Source organism: Oncorhynchus gorbuscha, linkage group LG01 (assembly GCF_021184085.1).
Source record: "Oncorhynchus gorbuscha isolate QuinsamMale2020 ecotype Even-year linkage group LG01, OgorEven_v1.0, whole genome shotgun sequence".
Taxonomy (NCBI): Eukaryota; Metazoa; Chordata; class Actinopteri; order Salmoniformes; family Salmonidae; genus Oncorhynchus; species Oncorhynchus gorbuscha.
The window spans coordinates 41,950,922-41,972,819 of NC_060173.1; the positions used below are offsets into that span (position 1 = coordinate 41,950,922).

At 43.3% G+C, this 21,898-nt stretch overlaps 1 protein-coding gene across 1 annotated transcript in view; it reads right to left on the reverse strand.

Moving 5' to 3' along the window:
- Nucleotides 1-1,764: 1,764 nt before the first annotated feature.
- The window catches only part of LOC124037826 (vacuolar protein sorting-associated protein 4A-like), a 31,657-nt gene continuing 11,523 nt past the window's right edge, over nucleotides 1,765-21,898 (reverse strand). The window contains exons 2-11 of the mRNA XM_046352938.1: nucleotides 9,430-9,541; nucleotides 9,123-9,267; nucleotides 8,872-8,933; nucleotides 8,647-8,766; nucleotides 8,355-8,511; nucleotides 8,059-8,207; nucleotides 7,778-7,859; nucleotides 6,481-6,700; nucleotides 6,226-6,366; nucleotides 1,765-3,091 (exon numbers count right to left, since the gene is read on the reverse strand). Of these exons, the coding sequence (XP_046208894.1) occupies nucleotides 2,990-3,091; nucleotides 6,226-6,366; nucleotides 6,481-6,700; nucleotides 7,778-7,859; nucleotides 8,059-8,207; nucleotides 8,355-8,511; nucleotides 8,647-8,766; nucleotides 8,872-8,933; nucleotides 9,123-9,267; nucleotides 9,430-9,541 (1,290 nt within the window). The 3' untranslated portion in view covers nucleotides 1,765-2,989. The remainder of the gene's footprint in view (nucleotides 3,092-6,225; nucleotides 6,367-6,480; nucleotides 6,701-7,777; nucleotides 7,860-8,058; nucleotides 8,208-8,354; nucleotides 8,512-8,646; nucleotides 8,767-8,871; nucleotides 8,934-9,122; nucleotides 9,268-9,429; nucleotides 9,542-21,898) is intronic.

Here is a 21,898-nt window from a genome sequence, read left to right on the forward strand (position 1 = left end):
CCTGGTCCCCTGGCTGAGGTTGTCTCCCACGACACCCCTCTATTTTCCCCCGCCGCCCAAAATGTTGAGGGAGGTCCCACCTCTACCATCTGATCTCTACTGGACTCCCGACGTCGTGGAGGTCGACTCCAGTACCTGGTGGACTGGGAGGGCTACGGTCCAGAGGAGCCATGTTGGGTTCCGGTGGAGGACATTCTGGATCCCAACATCATCTGTTAATCACATCTTCGTTGTCCGCTCCTCGTTCTCGTGGCCGTCCCTCTGGCAGGCATTGTCCTGATCTTGGAGCAGTGCGTCCAGGGTAGATTGGGGGTACTCTCACATCTACTCCCTCTCCGGCTTTCGACGTCGCCGGTTTAATAACCACTGGTCCTGGCATCTATCATTACGCGCACCTGAAGGCACACATGGACTCCATTACCTCACTCATTAACTTCCCCATATCTGGCACTCCCTCAGGTTCATTCCCCAGGCAATATTGTTTATGTTCCACGTTCAGACGTTACCCCTATGTTGTATCATTCTTTGTTTTATTAAACTTACCTGCTTCACGACTCCCATCATCTACGTTACAGGGGAAAAAACGATTTAATACATTTGAGAATAAATCTGTAATATAACAAAATGTGGAAAGATTCAAGGGGTCTGAATACTTTCCGAATGCACTGTATGGACACATGTTTACTACTACACATTGAATATGTGCCTGGTTGTAAAAGCATGTTAATTGTCATAGAATGCGGTAATTATTCAAATGGACGGGGTAACAGTAGCCGTGGAAAATGTACAAAATTGTCATACTTGAGTCAAAGTAAAGATACTTTAAGAGAAAATGACTCAAGTGAAAGTCACCCAGTAAAATATACTTGAGTAAAAGTATTTGGTTTTAGATATACTTAAAAATAAATCATTTCAAATTCCTTATAAGCAAACCAGTTTGCACAATTTTTTAAAATGTATTTTTATTTTATATTGACGTATAGCCAGGGGCACACTACAACACTCAGACATAATTTACAAACTAAGCATTTGTGTTTAGTGAGTCTGCCAGGTCAGAGGCAATAAGGATGACCAGGGATGTTATATTGATAAGTGTGTGTGAATTGGACAATTTTCCTGTCCTGCTAAGATTCAAATTGTAACGAGTACTTTTGGGTGTCAGGGAATATGTATGGAGTAAAAAGTACATTTGATTTAGGAATGTAGTAAAAATTGTCAAAAATATAAAAAGTAAAGTACAGATACCCCCCCCCCCCCCAAAAAAACTACTTAAGTAGTACTTTAAAGTATTTTTTACTTAAGTACTTTACACCACTTGGTAATATTAAGCTTTCAATTATTCCACAGTTCAGCCTTAAGTTTGATTTTGTTTCTGAATACCCCAAAGTATGTGATTAACATGATAGGTTAAATTGAATTCACCAACATTGCTTTGTTTGAATGGATGTTGGTTAACCTTTGACAGTGAGGTTCAAGTATCCAGAGGATTTATTATGCTTTATTCATGTGTATATATCCATTTTTAATCCTTTGAATATTGTAGTTTAGTTATAATAAACTTTTTTAAATTAATATTTGTGTGGAATGTTCACATCAATTGGAAAAGCAGTCAGTATGTATTTATTTAATTATTACTTGATTAAAAAGTTGTGGACAAAAATATGTCTAGAAATTAATAAGGAAAGGGTGTAAATATTAGCCGGTGATCTATATTATAAAGGGGATAATAAAAAGTTACAATTGAATCATGAAAAGCACATCTTGTTCTTTTTGAATTCAGGATTTATTAAGTCAGGGTAACTTGGTTATCATAGCTACATGTAACAGGAGTGAGATCCCCTTGGGACCAGAACTGACTTAAGTATTACTGAACCGATACCCCCATCTACACAGAGACACGGCAATACTATTATGACAACAGTATTGGAACGATATGATAGTGTCTGTCGTGGAAATATTATTTTCAACGTTCAAATCCAGAAATACAAAAATGCTCGTCCCCAGAGAAATACTAAAATGTAAACGCCTCCCCCACTCAACAACTGTACTCAGTCGGTCAACACAAAAATCTTGACGAGATGAAATATAATAAAATAAATAATTATAAATAGTGTAAGTAACACTATTTGTAACATAGGGACAGCTCTAGTGGGGATTGGGAGAGGTGGCAACACTGGAGCAGCTACGGTCAGTCAATACTCAATAAATGAAAAAGCAAACAGAGAAATCATACACATAAAAGACATACATTAAGTCTGACACATTGAATAAAAGACATGTATGCACTTACACACGAGAGACAAGAAAACAATGAAATATGTAATTGTTCAAAAGTGCTTCAATACCTCTCGTTCATAATTATTAACTTCAAATAACTTAAAAAGTGCAAAATGGCAGAGAAATAAATAGTCTTTTTGTCTTCAGGACTGCAATAGTGAATGATCGGAGGGAAAGAATATACTGTACATGAAGTTAAAATGCTCCATCATGCATGGGGCTTGAGAGAAGAAGTGGCAGGTGTGGTGGTAATTCTAACCAAAAGGAGAGAGACTGTATTCTTCAACTTCATTATAAGATTAGCCAAAATGAAGCAATCAATAACAACCACTCAATCAGTGCATCGTTAGGAAAGCGCAATGAACAGAGTTGTATCTCTCCTCTCATAGAAAAAGTACAACCTATTTTGTCTATGTGGCAGTTTAGCAGATGTGCACAAACAGGCCCGGGGAACAGAGATATAAAATGTAATTTAGCTCGTCTGTGTAGATCAAGATAGCTGATATCGCCACCACTCTCTGTTCCTCCCTGCACTTTCCCACTAAGTCACACAAGACAAGTCTGTATCAGTAAAAATACTAACATATAACAATAGACAAATCTCTAGGTAAAACAGCATAGTATGTCTAATTAAACAGTATAGTATGTAATTAATATTTAATTTCCACCACACAGGGTAAGGAGTTGTTAAGCTCCAGATGACAAGGCTCTCTCAACCCTCCTGTCCAAAGTCCTCTGTGAACTTCCTGACCTTGAACAAGTCCTCCGTGTTGACTGTGGGGCGCGTGGTGGACAGGGACCGCAGCATGTCAGACTGGAGGGCAGAGGACACAAAGCAGATAACAAACCATTAGCACTGTTCACACACAGCGGACAAACATATGAGCATGGTTTAGCATTTGTATAAATGTGTAATACCTCAATGTGTATGTTGAAAAACAGCTTGTCTGTGTGAACAGAATGTGACTGAACATTGTGAGTGGCTCTAAATTATTGTATTTATTATAGATACAGTCAATATTGGGCTTATATTAATTTCCAGCTACATTTGAACCATAGAAACTGATATTTTGAACCCTAGAAACTAACCCTATAAAGACATTTGTTTATTATAAAAAGCAGAAATATTGATACAAACACCTGTAATTGAAGTTAAGGTAATTTTGTAATATTAGGTTTCTACACTGTGTTAAAGCACTACCTATTGAGATGCATTACATTGTACACCGTTTCTTTAAGAGCTTCAAGTTCATTGCTGTAATATGATCAGGGCCAGTTGTTTTGGTTGGTTTCTTTTCTTTCTTTTTTTGGTATTTCCAGCATTATCCACTAGGTTTTCTGCAGGTAGAACATCCTAGGAAATGGACATTAATTAATGATCAATTAATCAATAAATCAATCGGCCTGCCTGGTTGTGCATAAATGTTTGGTGGGGGTCACCTAAGCCAAGGGAGGCGTAGCTCTATGATTCTCATATTGCTCAAATGAACAGCAAACCTGGTTTCAAAAAACAGATCTAGCAACAACTCACAGCACAACTCTCCCCTATTTGTCAAATATATTTTGTGTGTATGTATTGTTATACTGTATAGGCTATGTGTGCCATTTTTAAATGTATGTAGTTCTGTCCTTGAGCTGTTCTTGTCTATTAATGTTCTGAATTATGTCATGTTTCATGTTTGTGTGGACCCCAGGAAGAGTAGCTGCAGCTTTCGCGCAGCTAATGGGGATCCTAATAAAATACCAAATACCTAAATGTAGACTAGCCTACTGGCACTGTATCTGTGAGCTGTTGGCTAGAGTGCACGTGCCAATACCATAGTAGGCACATTTGAGTGTAATGTTCCCACCAGTAGTGTTTCCACCAAACAACCACTCTGTTTGGTGGAAACACTACTGGTGGGAACATTTTCTTTATGCAGATTTTAGAATATTCGCATGAAAATCCGTTGTCAAATGGATAGAAACCTAGCTAATCCCTCTCCCTTTAAACTGCCCCTAATTGACAAATGTTTTTCTTCCAAGTCCATTGGAGAGGATCAGCTTGAGCAAAGTAAAGTGTAGAATCTGTGTTAACTAACCCCCAGACGAGCTTCAATGCCATACAACTCTCCTTCCGTGGCCTCCAACTGCTCTTAAACGCAGGGAAAACTAAATGCATGCTATTCAACCGATCCCTGCCCGCACCTCCTCGCCTGTCCAGCATCACTACTCTGGACGGCTCTGACTTAGAATACGTGGACAACTACAAATACCTAGGTGTCTGGTTAGACTGTAAACTCTACTTCCAGACTCACATTAAGCATCTCCAATCCAAAATTAAATCTAGAATTGGCTTCCTATATCGCAACAAAGCATCCTTCACTTATACTGCCAAACATACTCTCGTAACACTGACCATCCTACCGATCCTCGACTTCGGTGATGTCATCTATAAAATAGCCTCCAACACTCTACTCAACAAACTGGATGCAGTCTATAACACTGCCATCCGTTTTGTCACCAAAGCCCCATACACTACCCACCATTGCGACCTGTACAGTCTCGTTGGTTGGCCCTCACTTCATACTCGTCGCCAAACCCATTGGCTACAGGTTATCTACAAGTCTCTGCTAGGTAAAGCCCCGCCTTATCTCAGCTCACTGGTCACCATAGCAGCACCCACTCGTAGCACGCACTCCAGCAGGTATATCTCACTGGTCACCCACAAAGCCAATTCCTCCTTTGGTTGTCTTTCCTTCCAGTTCTCTGCTACCAATGACTGGAACAAACTGCAAAAATCTCTGAAGCTGGAGACTCATATCTCCCTCACTGGCTTTAAGCACCAGCTGTCAGAGCAGCTCACTGCACCTGTACATAGCCCATCTATCTACCTACCTCATCCCCATACAGTATTTATTTATTTATCTTGCTCCTTTGCAGCCCAGTATCTCTACTTGCACATTCATCTTCTGCACATCTTCCATTCCAGTGTTTAATTGTTATACTTTAATTACTTTGCCACCATGGCATATTTATTATCTTATCTTACCTCATTTGCACTCACTGTATATAGACTTTTTGTTTTCTTTTGTTCTCCTGTATTATTGATTATGTTTTGTTTATTCCATGTGTAACTCTGTGTTGTTGTATGTGTCGCTCTGTGTTGTTGCTATGCTTTATCTTGGCCAGGTCGCAGTTGCAAATGAGAACTTGTTCCCAACTAGCCTACCTGGTTAAATAAAGGTTAAATAAAAAAATCACTGATCTACAAATAATATTCCCTGACAAATAATAGGCTTTGTGCAATTAAGATTCATAGAGCTCCGCCTTCCCTGGCTTAGGCGATCCCCAACCAAACACTCACGCAATTAAAGAACATTTCTTAGGATTTTTTAACCTGCAGCAAACCTAGTGGATAATGCTGGCATTACTGGTAAAACCCCCACAAAAATACAAACAACTGGCCCTAGTTATGATCACTGATTTCCTGAAGAAGCTATCTTCTTCAAGTAACCTGGTTATTAGCTAGCTAATGAGGTTACATGATTGAACAATGTCCAAACAAATTCCCGCGAGTGGTTTTGGAACAGCCCGCTAAATGGTTTATGAATGTATAGCCAATTCACTATCGGAATAAAAAAACATTGTAGGCTAAAGCCAAAAAAACGTTGGTAATATGGATCATATCTTTGTACCTGTTTACCTTTTTACACTCCGTTTTCCCTGTAGCAATGGTGCAACCGTGACAGTAACGAATCTGCACTCACTCACTTTCTCTCTTGGGCACTCAAAAACAACTGTACAGCGAAGCCTTATCAACACAACAACTATTATCTGGGTGACAATTCATCTAGATGCACATCACTCCCAAAATAAAATGTCAGGTTGCATAGCAAAATATTTAGGAGCATATGTGACCACAATGGTCACACTTTAGAGAACTGGTTGTGGATGCGTGCTTGTCACCATGCAGACGATGGGCTCCAGCAGCTTGTCGCTAGGCACTTCCATCCAGGTCATCTCTATGGCAGCCGGGTCCCCAGGCGAACACGGGGTCAGAAGGTCATCCACCATCAATTGACTGTTGGCACGGGATGCCCCTCGCACCTAGAATAGCATAACAAACTATCTTAAATATCCTTAATAGTAGGGAAAGAGATACACCTTTAATGTGGTGTACATGAATCGAATACAATGGAGTTACTATATCAAGTGTATAACCTTTTTGAAGTGTGTGGCTGACTGCACTTTCCTGACAGGCTGCATGAGTGCATCTCGTACAATGATGCTGATGTCAGCCCCAGAGTAGCCTTCTGTTTTTTTGGCAAGCTGACGAAGGTCTGCGTCACTCAGGCTGTGGGGTGTGTTGCCCAGGTGCAGACGGAACATCTGGGACCTAGCAGGCTCCTCTGGGAGAGGGATGTAGATACGCTTCTCAAACCTGACAGTGACATAATGTACTGATGAGAATGCTTGATGATTACTTTATTGCATCTGTTAGTATGGTGATTTTTCAGTAGCATATTGTGAAATAATAATGTAATGAAACAGAATCATTAAAAGCTTTAAAGGAACCTGTAACCACACCTGTATAGCATAAGAAAAGCCAATATACAAAAGAAATAGACACACATTGTAATCCAGATGCATGCCTCGATAAGAAGTGTCATAACCAATATAATGAATGTACTTATGACTTTAGCCTGGTGGGTGCTGATATAATCTATATAATGAATGTACTTATGACTTTAGCCTGGTGGGTGCTGATATAATCTATATAATTAATGTACTTATGACTTTAGCCTGGTGGGTGCTGATATAATCTATATAATGAATGTACTTATGACTTTAGCCTGGTGGGTGCTGATATAATCTATATAATTAATGTACTTATGACTTTAGCCTGGTGGGTGCTGATATAATCTATATAATTAATGTACTTATGACTTTAGCCTGGTGGGTGCTGATATAATCTATATAATGAATGTACTTGTGACTGCAGCCTGGTAGGGGCCCCTATTATTCTTTAACCAAACTTTCACAGTTGCACCACAAATATAATAAATATAATATAATAAAATAGTTGAACATTTACATAGAGTGGAGTGACAATGTATGTAATGTAAGGATTAAACTGTATAAAAGGAGTGTGCTGGGGCTGGGAAAAACAGTTGATCCACGGACCAGCTCGGCTTGTTACTTTGTAGTAAAGTCTATATGAATTCACAAGTACCGGTATCTGAGAAATATAATTGGACCAATATTTCTACGAAATTAGGAAATTATTTTAGCTTGAACAATACAAAACCAAAAAATCCCATTTTGGGTGCGTATCTATTGTTCTACAAACACACAAAAAAAAATCCAGGTCTGGTCTTCCACTCAATGGAATCTACATGAATAGGTACACACAGTTTCAGCATATATTCAGGCTTTATCATTACTTTTGTGAATATGATAAACAACAAACCTATGTCCCATCCCAACTTGACCCTGTCCTCTTATTTTGACCACTGACCTTCTGCGGATGGCAGCATCCAGAACCCAGGGAATGTTAGTGGCCCCAAGGGTAAGGATTCCATCATTGTTGTTGCCCACACCTGTCAGTCAGAGAGGAGGAATGAGAACTCTATATAAGCCTGTTGCTCATATGGAAGGTGCATTGAATCAGAAAGGTTCAAGTCAACTGATGGACAGGATTAGGTTTAAAGTCTTCTCTGATGAGGTGTTTGTTTGGTCTGAAGTTTAATAGCTGTCTTGGCAGATGGTGGGGAGTGGGTGTAGTGACTAATCTCTCACCTTGCATCTGCACCAGGAACTCTGTCTTGATCCGCCGGGCTGCCTCACTCTCATTCTCATTCCTGGAGCCACAGAGTGAGTCCACCTCATCAATAAAGATGATGGAGGGCTTGTGCTGGCGGGCAAGATCAAACAGGTTCTTCACCAGTCTGATGGATGGAGAGAGAAAGAGAGGCACAAACATTTCACAGGACACATAAGTATCAGTGAGAAAAAATGGTTCTAATCAGTTGTGGATGCATGCATAATGGGGATTTACACAAACAGTAGAATTACAAGTAAAAATTATGTCTCACTTCTCACTCTCTCCAAGCCACTTGGACATGAGGTCTGATGATGACACAGAGAAGAAGGTGGAGTTGTTGGCTTCTGTGGCTACTGCTTTGGCCAGGTAAGACTTTCCCGTCCCAGGGGGTCCAAAGAGAAGAATCCCTCTCCATGGAGTGCGTTTGCCTGCAACCAGAGACAAATTCAAGCATAATGAACAAATAGACAGAATACACATACAGTAGTATATCATTATGGTGACACGTCCACGCAGAAGATAGTGAGAAAGATTATGTTTGGGAGAAATAAAGACATTCTAACCTGTGAAGAGGTGAGGGAATTTAATGGGCAGGATTACGGCTTCCTTCAAGGCCTCCTTAGCTCCCTCTAGTCCAGCCACATCGTTCCACCGGACATTGGGCTTTTCCATTACAATGGCACCTGTACCAGGACAAGAATCAGTGAAGCATCTAAGTTAATTTCCTTCATGTACATGAGAGACAGTTTTGACAGCCGACATGTGAAAGAGGAGACAAACACACTCACCCATTAGTTGCTCTTGCAGTTTCTTTCTCTCTGGATTTTCACCCTCGCTGTCACTGTCACTCCTAGAAGGAATATACATTTCTAAATGTGAAACAAACTACTTGGTGCTGGTGACTGTGTGGCCCTTGTCATTGTCTGCAATGCATGCATGCATGCACAGTTTTTATGACCAATTTTCAAAGTGTTATTTCCTAGGTATGCTTTTATTAATGCAGGACAGTGTCTGTGTGAACAAATGTGTGACAACTTACTTATCATTACTCTGTGCTTCCTTGACAGGCTTCTTCCCTGCTTTTTCTTTGTTCTTCAAGTAATCTTTGAGTTTCTCGGCCCGGTCTAGGTACTGCATACACTTCCCACGTATGCTCTCCTTTGCCTTGTCACTGTGTGCATCATCTGGAGAAAATACATTTAAAAAACATTCATTTTTAACCACCTTCCATCCATTAAGTATTTTCTAAATCAATGTTTACCTCCCAAAAACACAAGCTATGTTTCCCTCTGCACACTTAAAAAAATTGGACTTGCGGCCAGGAGAAGATGACATTTTACACTCACACTTGATAGCATGCAGGAAGTACTCCACTGCATGCTGGTAAAGGCGCAAAGCCTCCTCATAGTTCTTGTTCTTATCCTCCTCTGTGGCTTTGGTAACAAGATCTATCGCTTTCTGCGTATGTGAAGAGAAAGGAAGGGATGAACGATATACATGAAAACATCATGGTAGAGTCCAGTAACTGTGATAAGTAAAAGCTGACATTTACAGACAACACTGGAGGCTGCTGAGGGGAGGACAGCTCCTAATAATGGCCGGTATGGCGTGAATGGAATGGGTTCAAACACATGGTTTTCATGTGTTTGATACCATTCACTCCATTCCAGCCATTACTTCATTCCTGTCACACCTTAGAGATCCTTTTAATCCTCTATTTGGTTAGGTCAGGGTGTGACTAGGGTAGGCAATCTACGTTTTCTATTTCTTTGTTGGCCTGGTATGGTTCCCAATCAGAGACAGCTGTCTAACGTTGTCTCTGATTAGGGATCATATTTAGCCAGCCTTTCCCACCCGTTGTTTGTGGGATCTTGTTTTTGTGTAGCTACCTGTGAACAGCCCAGAACATCATGTTTCTTCTGTATTGTTTTTGGTGAGTTTCATATTTATTAAACATGTGGAACTCTAAGTACGCTGCGCCTTGGTCCATTAATTCAGACGAGTGTGACAATTCCAGCCATTATTATGAGCCGTCCTCCCCTCAGCAGCCTCCACTGACAGAAGTAATTACCTACTAGTCTAATACCTATAATAAATAGACTTGACTAGACAATCCATTAAGGAATACTTAGCCTAAGTAACAGTAGCTGAGAAATCCCAACTCTCCATGTACAAGTACAACGAATTTGAGTTGTGACAAGTGTGGGCGGACTGGTGCTCCGACTACACTGAGTCACTGTCAGTCGATACTTACTAGCTGTAAACAATCTTAAAGCCTTACTGTGTACTTATGTTTGTCTTGTGTAAAGCGGCCTTTCGATGTTTGCTGAAACCCATACTTTTAATCAATCTTTGGCCAAATACAACCACTGACTGTTTTCTCGTTTCTGTTGCTCTAAGGCTGCATTTACACAGGCAGCCCAATTCTGATCTTTTTTTCCACTAATTAGTCTTTTGACCAAGCACATGGGGGCGGCAGGTAGCCTGGCGGTTAATTGGGACAGTAACCGAAAGGTCTCTGATTCGAATCCCTGAGCAAGTCAAGGTGGAAAGATCTACCTTTCTGCCCTTGAGCAAGGCAGTTGACCCGACAACTGCCTGCGCTGTGGATGTTGATTTTGGCAGCCCCCCTTACCTCTCTGATTCAGAGGGGTTGGGTTAAATGCCGAAGACACAATTTGGTTTAATGCATTCAGTTGTGCAACTGACTAGGTATCCCCTTTCTTTTCACGTTGGATCTTTTTCAGAGCTGACCTGATTGGTCAACAGACCAATTAGTGAATAAAATACCAGAATTTCGCTACCTGTGTAAATGCAGCCTAGAATGGCAACTCAGCGCAAATGCATGTGCCAGTTGAATATCAGATTACATAGGCTTACAAACACTCATTGTCCAAATGAGGAAACAGTCGGTGGCTGTATTTGACAAACGTTTTATTAAAAAATATGGATTTCAGCAAACAAAAGCCCAGACTTTACACGAGAAACAGAAACAATAGTATGAATTTAAGATTTTGTACTCGTTGCCACTCAATGTCCTTGTACTTTGTACAGTACCTTCAGAAAGTATTCATACACCTCAACTTCTTCCACATTTTATTGTGCTACTGCCTGAATTCAAAATGGATTAACTAGACTTTTTTTATCACCAATTTACACACAACCCCATAATGCCAATGTAAAAACATTTTAGGGTATACTTGGCCTTGTTTTTAGGTTATTGTCCTGCTGAAAGGTGACTGTCTCCCAGTGTCTGTTGGAAAGCAGACTGAACCAGGGTTTCCTCTAGGATTTGGCCTGTGTTTAGCTCTATTCAATGTATTTTTATTTTTAAAAAACTCCCTAGTGCTAGCCGATGACAAACATACCCATAACATGATAAAACCACTTCCATGCTTGAAAATATTAAGAGTGGTACTCAGTGATGTGTTGTGTTGGATTTGCCCCATACATAACGCTTTGTATTCAGTCCATAATAAAGTGCATTTCTTTGCCACATTTTTTGCAGTTTTACATTAGTGCTCTATTGCAAACAGGATGCATGTTTTTGAATATTTGTTATTCTGTACAGGCTTCCTTCTTTTCGCTCTGTCATTTAGGTTAGTATTGTGGAGTAACTACACTGTTGGTGATCCATCCTCAGTTTTCTTCTGTCACAGCCATTAAACTCTGCAACTGTTTTAAAGTCACCTGGCCTAGTGGTGAAATCTCTGAGCGGTTTCCTTCCTCTCCAGCAACTTAGGATGGAAATCTGTATCTTTGTAGTGACTGGGTATATTGATACACCGTCCAAAGTATAATTAATAACTTCTCCATGCTCAAATGGATATTCTATGTCTGCTTTTTTTAACCAATCGGTTCCCTTCTTTGCGAGTGTCACGGCCCCACCTCTGCAGTGCAGGGGCGGTTCCTCCTGCAGGCAGAGGAGGGTCGTTAGTGATTGGAGTCACCTGGGCTCAGGGTATTTAAACTGCTTCACTATTCACTCTTGTCTCTCTCTATCTGCTCCTCCAGGTATGATCCTGTTTTGTTTGTGCCTTTGTAGTTTTGCATAGTTTTCACTCAGTCATTCACACACACAGATTCACACATCCCTGCACTTTACATACACCTTACATTATGATACTTTCACACCTCATTCCTTTTTCTTTGTTTAAAGTTAATAGTTTGGTTTATAATAAAGAACCTTTTTGATTGGCCTATACCTGTTGTTCGTGTCCCCTCATTTTTGCCACAGGCTATGAGTCGGCCTGTGACAGTGAGGCATTGGAAAACTTCCCTGGTCTTTGTGGTTGAATCTGTGTTTGAAATTCACTGCTCGGCTGAGGGACCTTATTGATAATTGTATGTGTGGGATACAGAGATGAGGTAGTCGTTCAAAAATCATGTTAAAACTATTATTACACACAGTGAGTCCATGCAACTTATTATGGGACTTGTTAAGCACACTTTTTATTCTGAACGTATTTAGGCTTGCCATAACAAAGGGGTTGAATACTTATTGACTCAAGACAGTTCAGCTTAAAAAAATAAAATAATTTGTAAACATCTCTAAAAACATCATTGCACTTTGACATTATGGGGTATTGTGTGTATGCCTGTGATACATTTCAATTTAATACATTTTAAATTCAGGCTGCAATACAATAAACTGTAGAAAAAGTCAAGGGGTGTTAATACTTTCTGAAGGCACTGTACGTGGAGAGTTGAGATTTCTCAGCTAAAGTAACAGTTACATGTGTCACTGACAAGTGTAGCTAGCTAGTTACCTAGCTAGATTAAACTATGGTTGGTAGCTAATAATGTACAATTCAATAACAGCTAACCCATTCTTCGATGCTAACTACCTTTAGCGCCTATTGACAATGGTATCTTCTGGCCGGGGAAGTTTTATTAAGAGCCCCAACGCTCATTCTGAATGTTAAAACGCAGAACTTGCAGTACGGTTTTGGAAACATAAGGAATTTCTTTCACATCAGTAAGGAATAATAATAAAGGTTAAATTACGACACCTTTACAGGGTTAGGGTTCCCACACGGCCATGTTTTTATCTATTTATTTATTTTTATTTCACCTTTATTTAACCAGGTAGGCAAGTTGAGAACAAGTTCTCATTTACAATTGCGACCTGGCCAAGATAAAGCAAAGCAGTTCGACAGATACAACGACACAGAGATACACATGGAGTAAAACAAACATACAGTCAATAATACAGTATAAACAAGTCTATATACAATGTGAGCAAATGAGGTGAGAAGGGAGGTAAAAGCAAAAAAGGCCATGGTGGCAAAGTAAATACAATATAGCAAGTAAAACACTGGAATGGTAGTTTTGCAATGGAAGAATGTGCAAAGTAGACATAAAAATAATGGGGTGCAAAGGAGCAAAATAAATCAATAAATTAAATACAGTTGGGAAAGAGGTAGTTGTTTGGGCTAAATTATAGGTGGGCTATGTACAGGTGCAGTAATCTGTAAGATGCTCTGACAGTTGGTGCTTAAAGCTAGTGAGGGAGATAAGTGTTTCCAGTTTCAGAGATTTTTGCAGATTCGTTCCAGTCACTGGCAGCAGAGAACCCACTTCCGGGTTGGAGCGAGTGGTCGCATCGGCACTTCGCTCCCGCAGGTAGTATAACTTTTTCATTACATTTCATTATATTTCATTATAGCACAACGGTTTGATTTGTCTAATCTTAGCAATTTCTTCTCAGCTAGCTACATAGCCGTCTTTGTATCAAAGATAATTGCGTAATTATCGTATTTCGCCGTCCTAACGTAGTCTTCACTAGCCAGCTAGCTAACGTCCACTGATTAGCTGCACTGGAGAAACTATTACACTCAACTGAACGACTTGATTAGTGTAGTGTTAGCTAGCTACATAGCTGTCTTTGCTGTCTTCGTATCTTCGTATCCAAGATAATTGTGTAGTTTAGGTTTAGAGTGTGTAGTCTTAGAGTGATTATCTTAATTTACCGTGGTTAGCTAGCCAGCTATTTGTCGTCCTTTGTCGTCCTTAACGTAGGAGACTCTGCTAGCTAGCCAACAGCTAGCCAACAGCTAGACAGCTAGCCGACAGCTAGCCAACCTCTACCGAATAGACTCACAACCCGGTCGCATTCACAGGTAGTATCACATTTTCATTTCATTTCATTACAGTACAACGGTTTGATTAATTTGATCGTAGCTAGCTACATAGCTAGCTACATAGCCGTCTTTGTATCAAAGATAATTGTGTAGTCTAGAGCGATTTTCTAGGTTAGCTAGCCAGCTATTGTCGTTCTTTTAACGCAACGTAACGTAAACAACACTACTAGCTAGCCAGCTAGCCCCCGAATAGCAGCACTGTAGAAACTATTACACTCAACGGAACGACTTGATTAGTGTAGTGTCAACAACGCACCCACTGCCAGCTAGCCTACTTCAGCAGTACTTCAGCAGTACTGTATCATTTTAATCATTTTAGTCAATAAGATTCTTGCTACGTAGCTTAACTTTCTGAACATTCGAGACGTGTAGTCCACTTGTCATTCCAATCTCCTTTGCATTAGCGTAGCCTCTTCTGTAGCCTGTTAACTATGTGTCTGTTTATCCCTGTTCTCTCCTCTCTGCACAGACCATACAAACGCTCCACACCGCGTGGCCGCCCTAATCTGGTGGTCCCAGCGCGCACGACCCACGTGGAGTTCCAGGTCTCCGGTAGCCTCTGGAATTGCCGATCTGCGGTCAACAAGGCAGAGTTCATCTCAGCCTATGCCTCCCTCCAGTCCCTCGACTTCTTGGCACTAACGGAAACATGGATCACCACAGACAACACTGCTACTCCTACTGCTCTCTCTTCGTCCGCCCACGTGTTCTCACACACCCCGAGAGCTTCTGGTCAGCGGGGTGGTGGCACCGGGATCCTCATCTCTCCCAAGTGGTCATTCTCTCTTTCTCCCCTTACCCATCTGTCTATCGCCTCCTTTGAATTCCATGCTGTCACAGTTACCAGCCCTTTCAAGCTTAACATCCTTATCATTTATCGCCCTCCAGGTTCCCTCGGAGAGTTCATCAATGAGCTTGATGCCTTGATAAGCTCCTTTCCTGAGGACGGCTCACCTCTCACAGTTCTGGGCGACTTTAACCTCCCCACGTCTACCTTCGACTCATTCCTCTCTGCCTCCTTCTTTCCACTCCTCTCCTCTTTTGACCTCACCCTCTCACCTTCCCCCCTACTCACAAGGCAGGCAATACGCTCGACCTCATCTTTACTAGATGCTGTTCTTCCACTAACCTCATTGCAACTCCCCTCCAAGTCTCCGACCACTACCTTGTATCCTTTTCCCTCTCGCTCTCATCCAACACCTCCCACACTGCCCCTACTCGGATGGTATCGCGCCGTCCCAACCTTCGCTCTCTCTCCCCCGCTACTCTCTCCTCTTCCATCCTATCATCTCTTCCCTCCGCTCAAACCTTCTCCAACCTATCTCCTGATTCTGCCTCCTCAACCCTCCTCTCCTCCCTCTCTGCATTCTTTGACTCTCTATGTCCCCTATCCTCCAGACCGGCTCGGTCCTCCCCTCCCGCTCCGTGGCTCGATGACTCATTGCGAGCTCACAGAACAGGGCTCCGGGCAGACGAGCGGAAATGGAGGAAAACTCGCCTCCCTGCGGACCTGGCATCCTTTCACTCCCTCCTCTCTACATTTTCCTCCTCTGTCTCTGCTGCTAAAGCCACTTTCTACCACGCTAAATTCCAAGCATCTGCCTCTAACCCTAGGAAGCTCTTTGTCACCTTCTCCTCCCTCCTGAATCCTCCTCCCCCTTCCCCCCCCTCCTCCCTCTCTGCAGATGACTTCGTCAACCATTTTGAAAAGAAGGTCGAAGACATCCGATCCTCGTTTGCTAAGTCAAATGACACCGCTGGTTCTGCTCACACTGCCCTACCCGGTGCTCTGACCTCTTTCTCCCCTCTCTCTCCAGATGAAATCTCGCGTCTTGTGACGGCCGGCCGCCCAACAACCTGCCCGCTTGACCCTATCCCCTCCTCTCTTCTCCAGACCATTTCCGGAGACCTTCTCCCTTACCTCACCTCGCTCATCAACTCATCCCTGACCGCTGGCTACGTCCCTTCCGTCTTCAAGAGAGCGAGAGTTGCACCCCTTCTGAAAAAACCTACACTCGATCCCTCCGATGTCAACAATTACAGACCAGTATCCCTTCTTTCTTTTCTCTCCAAAACTCTTGAACGTGCCGTCCTTGGCCAGCTCTCCCGCTATCTCTCTCTGAATGACCTTCTTGATCCAAATCAGTCAGGTTTCAAGACTAGTCATTCAACTGAGACTGCTCTCCTCTGTATCACGGAGGCGCTCCGCACTGCTAAAGCTAACTCTCTCTCCTCTGCTCTCATCCTTCTAGATCTATCGGCTGCCTTCGATACTGTGAACCATCAGATCCTCCTCTCCACCCTCTCCGAGTTGGGCATCTCCGGCGCGGCCCACGCTTGGATTGCGTCCTACCTGACAGGTCGTTCCTACCAGGTGGCGTGGCGAGAATCTGTCTCCTCACCACGCGCTCTCACCACTGGTGTCCCCCAGGGCTCTGTTCTAGGCCCTCTCCTATTCTCGCTATACACCAAGTCACTTGGCTCTGTCATAACCTCACATGGTCTCTCCTATCATTGCTATGCAGACGACACACAATTAATCTTCTCCTTTCCCCCTTCTGATGACCAGGTGGCGAATCGCATCTCTGCATGTCTGGCAGACATATCAGTGTGGATGACGGATCACCACCTCAAGCTGAACCTCGGCAAGACGGAGCTGCTCTTCCTCCCGGGGAAGGACTGCCCGTTCCATGATCTCGCCATCACGGTTGACAACTCCATTGTGTCCTCCTCCCAGAGCACTAAGAACATTGGCGTGATCCTGGACAACACCCTGTCGTTCTCAACCAACATCAAGGTGGTGGCCCGTTCCTGTAGGTTCATGCTCTACAACATCCGCAGAGTACGACCCTGCCTCACACAGGAAGCGGCGCAGGTCCTAATCCCGGCACTTGTCATCTCCCGTCTGGATTACTGCAACTCGCTGTTGGCTGGGCTCCCTGCCTGTGCCATTAAACCCCTTCAACTCATCCAGAACACCGCAGCCCGTCTGGTGTTCAACCTTCCCAAGTTCTCTCACGTCACCCCGCTCCTCCGTTCTCTCCACTGGCTTCCAGTTGAAGCTCGCATCCGCTACAAGACCATGGTGCTTGCCTACGGAGCTGTGAGGGGAACGGCACCTCAGTACCTCCAGGCTCTGATCAGGCCCTACACCCAAACAAGGGCACTGCGTTCATCCACCTCTGGCCTGCTCGCCTCCCTACCACTGAGGAAGTACAGCTCCCGCTCAGCCCAGTCAAAACTGTTTGCTGCTCTGGCCCCCCAATGGTGGAACAAACTCCCTCACGACGCCAGGACAGCGGAGTCAATCACCACCTTCCGGAGACACCTGAAACCCCACCTCTTTAAGGAATACCTAGGATAGGATAAGTAATCCCTCTAACCCCCCCCCCTTTAAGATTTAGATGCACTATTGTAAAGTGACTGTTCCACTGGATGTCATAAGGTGAATGCACCAATTTGTAAGTCGCTCTGGATAAGAGCGTCTGCTAAATGACTTAAATGTAAATGTAAATGTAACTGGAAGGAGAGACGGCCAAAGAAAGAATTGGTTTTGGGGGTGACCAGAGAGATATACCTGCTGGAGCGTGTGCTACAGGTGGGAGATGCTATGGTGACCAGCGAGCTGAGATAAGGGGGGACTTTACCTAGCAGGGTCTTGTAGATGACATGGAGCCAGTGGGTTTGGCGACGAGTATGAAGCGAGGGCCAGCCAACGAGAGCGTACAGGTCGCAATGGTGGGTAGTATATGGGGCTTTGGACTGCATCCAATTTGTTGAGTAGGGTATTGGAGGCTATTTTGTAAATGACATCGCCAAAGTCGAGGATTGGTAGGATGGTCAGTTTTACAAGGGTATGTTTGGCAGCATGAGTGAAGGATGCTTTGTTGCGAAATAGGAAGCGAATTCTAGATTTAACTTTGGATTGGAGATGTTTGATATGGGTCTGGAAGGAGAGTTTACAGTCTAACCAGACACCTAAGTATTTGTAGTTGTCCACGTATTCTAAGTCAGAGCCGTCCAGAGTAGTGATGTTGGACAGGCGGGTAGGTGCAGGTAGCGATCGGTTGAAGAGCATGGATTTAGTTTTACTTGTATTTAAGAGCAATTGGAGGCCACGGAAGGAGAGTTGTATGGCATTGAAGCTTGCCTGGAGGGTTGTTAACACAGTGTCCAAAGAAGGGCCGGAAGTATACAGAATGGTGTCGTCTGCATAGAGGTGGATCAGGGACTCACCAGCAGCAAGAGCGACCTCATTGATGTATACAGAGAAGAGAGTCGGTCCAAGAATTGAACCCTGTGGCACCCCCATAGAGACTGCCAGAGGTCCGGACAGCAGACCCTCCGATTTGACACACTGAACTCTATCAGAGAAGTAGTTGGTGAACCAGGCGAGGCAATCATTTGAGAAACCAAGGCTGTCGAGTCTGCCGATGAGGATGTGGTGGTTGACAGAATCGAAAGCCTTGGCCAGATCAATGAATACGGCTGCACAGTAATGTTTCTTATCGATGGCGGTTAAGATATCGTTTAGGACCTTGAGCGTGGCTGAGGTGCACCCATGACCAGCTCTGAAACCAGAATGCATAGCAGAGAAGGTATGGTTAGATTCGAAATGGTCGGTAATCTGTTTGTTGACTTGGCTTTCGAAGACCTTAGAAAGGCATGGTAGGATAGATATAGGTCTGTAGCAGTTTGGGTCAAGAGTGTCCCCCCCCTTTGAAGAGGGGGATGACCGCAGCAGCTTTCCAATCTTTGGGAATCTCAGACGACACGAAAGAGAGGTTGAACAGGCTAGTGATAGGGTTGGCAACAATTTCGGCAGATAATTTTAGAAAGGGTCCAGATTGTCTAGCCCGGCTGATTTGTAGGGGTCCAGATTTTTCAGCTCTTTCAGAACATCAGCTGAATGGATTTGGGAGAAGGAGAAATGGGGAAGGCTTGGGCGAGTTGCTGTTGGGGGTGCAGTGCTGTTGACCGGGGTAGGAGTAGCCAGGTGGAAAGCATGGCCAGCCGTAGAAAAATGCTTATTGAAATTCTCAATTATGGTGGATTTATCAGTGGTGACAGTGTTTCCTATCTTCAGTGCAGTGGGCAGCTGGGAGGAGGTGTTCTTATTCTCCATGGACTTTTAGTGTCCCAGAACTTTTTTGAGTTAGTGTTGCAGGGAGCAAATTTCTGCTTGAAAAAGCTAGCCTTGGCTTTTCTAACTGCCTGTGTATAATGGTTTCTAGCTTCCCTGAATAGCTGCATATCACGGGGGCTGTTCGATGCTAATGCAGAACGCCATAGGATGTTTTTGTGTTGGTTAAGGGCAGTCAGGTCTGGGGAGAACCAAGGGCTATATCTGTTCCTGGTTCTAAATTTATTGAATGGGGCATGTTTATTTAAGATGGTTAGGAAGGCATTTTTAAAAAATATCCAGGCATCCTCTACTGACGGGATGAGATCAATATCCTTCCAGGATACCCCGGCCAGGTCGATTAGAAAGGCCTGCTCGCTGAAGTGTTTCAGGGAGCGTTTTACAGTGATGAGTGGAGGTCGTTTGACCGCTGACCCATTACGGATGCAGGCAATGAGGCAGTGATCGCTGAGATCTTGGTTGAAGACAGCAGAGGTGTATTTAGAGGGGAAGTTGGTTAGGATGATATCTATGAGGGTGCCCGTGTTTAAGGCTTTGGGGGGGGGGGGTACCTGGTAGGTTCATTGATAATTTGAGTGAGATTGAGGGCATCAAGTTTAGATTGTAGGATGGCTGGGGTGTTAAGCATGTTCCAGTTTAGGTCGCCTAGCAGCACGAGCTCTGAAGATAGATGGGGGGCAATCAGTTCACATATGGTGTCCAGAGCACAGCTGGGGGCAGAGGGTGGTCTATAGCAGGCGGCAACGGTGAGAGACTTGTTTTTAGAGAGGTGGATTTTTAGAAGTAGAAGTTCAAATTGTTTGGGTACAGACCTGGATAGTAGGACAGAACTCTGCAGGCTATCTTTGCAGTAGATTGCAACACCGCCCCCTTTGGCAGTTCTATCTTGTCTGAAAATGTTGTAATTTGGAATTAAAATTTCAGAATTTTTGGTGGTCTTCCTAAGCCAGGATTCAGACACAGCTAGAACATCCGGGTTGGCAGAGTGTGCTAAAGCAGTGAATAGAAAAACTTAGGGAGGAGGCTTCTAATGTTAACATGCATGAAACCAAGGCTATTACAGTTACAGAAGTCATCAAAAGAGAGCGCCTGGGGAATAGGAGTGGAGCTAGGCATTGCAGGGCCTGGATTCACCTCTACATCGCCAAAGGAACATAGGAGGAGAAGAATAAGGGTATGGCTAAAAGCAATAAGAATTGGTCGTCTATAACGTCTGGAACAGAGAGTAAAAGGAGGTTTCTGGGGGCGATAAAATAGCATCAAGGTATAATGTACAGACAAATGTATGGTAGGATGTGAATACAGTGGAGGTAGACCTAGATATTGAGTGATGAAGAGAGAGATATTGTCTCTAGAAACATCATTGAAACTAGGAGATGTCATTGCATGTGTGGGTGGTGGAACTAATAAATTGGATAATGTATAGTGAGCAGGACTAGAGGCTCTACAGTGAAATAAGCCAATAAACACTAACCAGAACAGCAATGGACAAGACATATTGACATTAAGGAGAGGCATCCTTAGTCGAGTGATCAAAAGAGTCCAGAGAGTGGAGTGGTTGGTTTCGGGGTCAAGGCGATTTAGACAGCTAGCCAGGACATCGGTAGCAAGCTAGCATAGGAAGGGGGTCTGTTGTTAGCCACCTCTTGCGTTCCATCAGTAGATTAGTGGGGTTCCGTGTGGTAGAGGGAATTAGTCCAAATCACACAACAACAAAAATAAAATAAAAACAATAGATATAGTTATAGAGGCCCAAGAATAAACATAATAATAATAATAAAAATAAATAAATTGTCCGATTGTCTATTCTGAGAGCTGCCGGTAAGACAGCTAACGGTTAGCAGGCCGAAGATGGGCGTTCAGGTAACGTCGAGACGGAGGAGCCAGCCGGATCTCCTTCGGGTAGACAACGTCGGCAGTCAAACCAAATCAAATCAAATTTATTTATATAGCCCTTCGTACATCAGCTGATATCTCAAAGTGCTGTACAGAAACCCAGCCTAAAACCCCAAACAGCAAACAATGCAGGTGTAAAAGCACGGTCCAGTTGTGAAGGCCCGGTGGGGCTCCGCGTAGGCAGTAAAACGGGTCCGGATAGGTGAGGAGTAATTGATGTTTGCTCCGGAATCGACGAGAGCAGATAGACACACGGATAGCAGCTGGCTAGCTGTGAGATCCGGGAATGAATGTCCAGAGAGCAGTTGAAATCCAAGGACATGGAGAGAAAAATTGGTCCGGTATGTTCCGTTCCGAGCCGCGCCGTACAAAACTGGCGATAGATTTTCAAGCTAAAGGATAGCTGATGACCACAAACCGTGGTTAGCTGAATACTAACGATTTGCCAGTAAAGAAGCTAACTAGCTTCTGAACTAGCTTCTGATTAGCTTCTAGCTAGCTCCTGGCTAGCTTCTGGCTACCTTCTTGGAGTTTCTGGCTAGCTTCTGGCTAGCTTCTTGGAGGATTGCAGATTTGAGGTAAATAATACTTATTTATAAATATAAATTGGTGAGGCGGGTTGCAGGAGAGTGT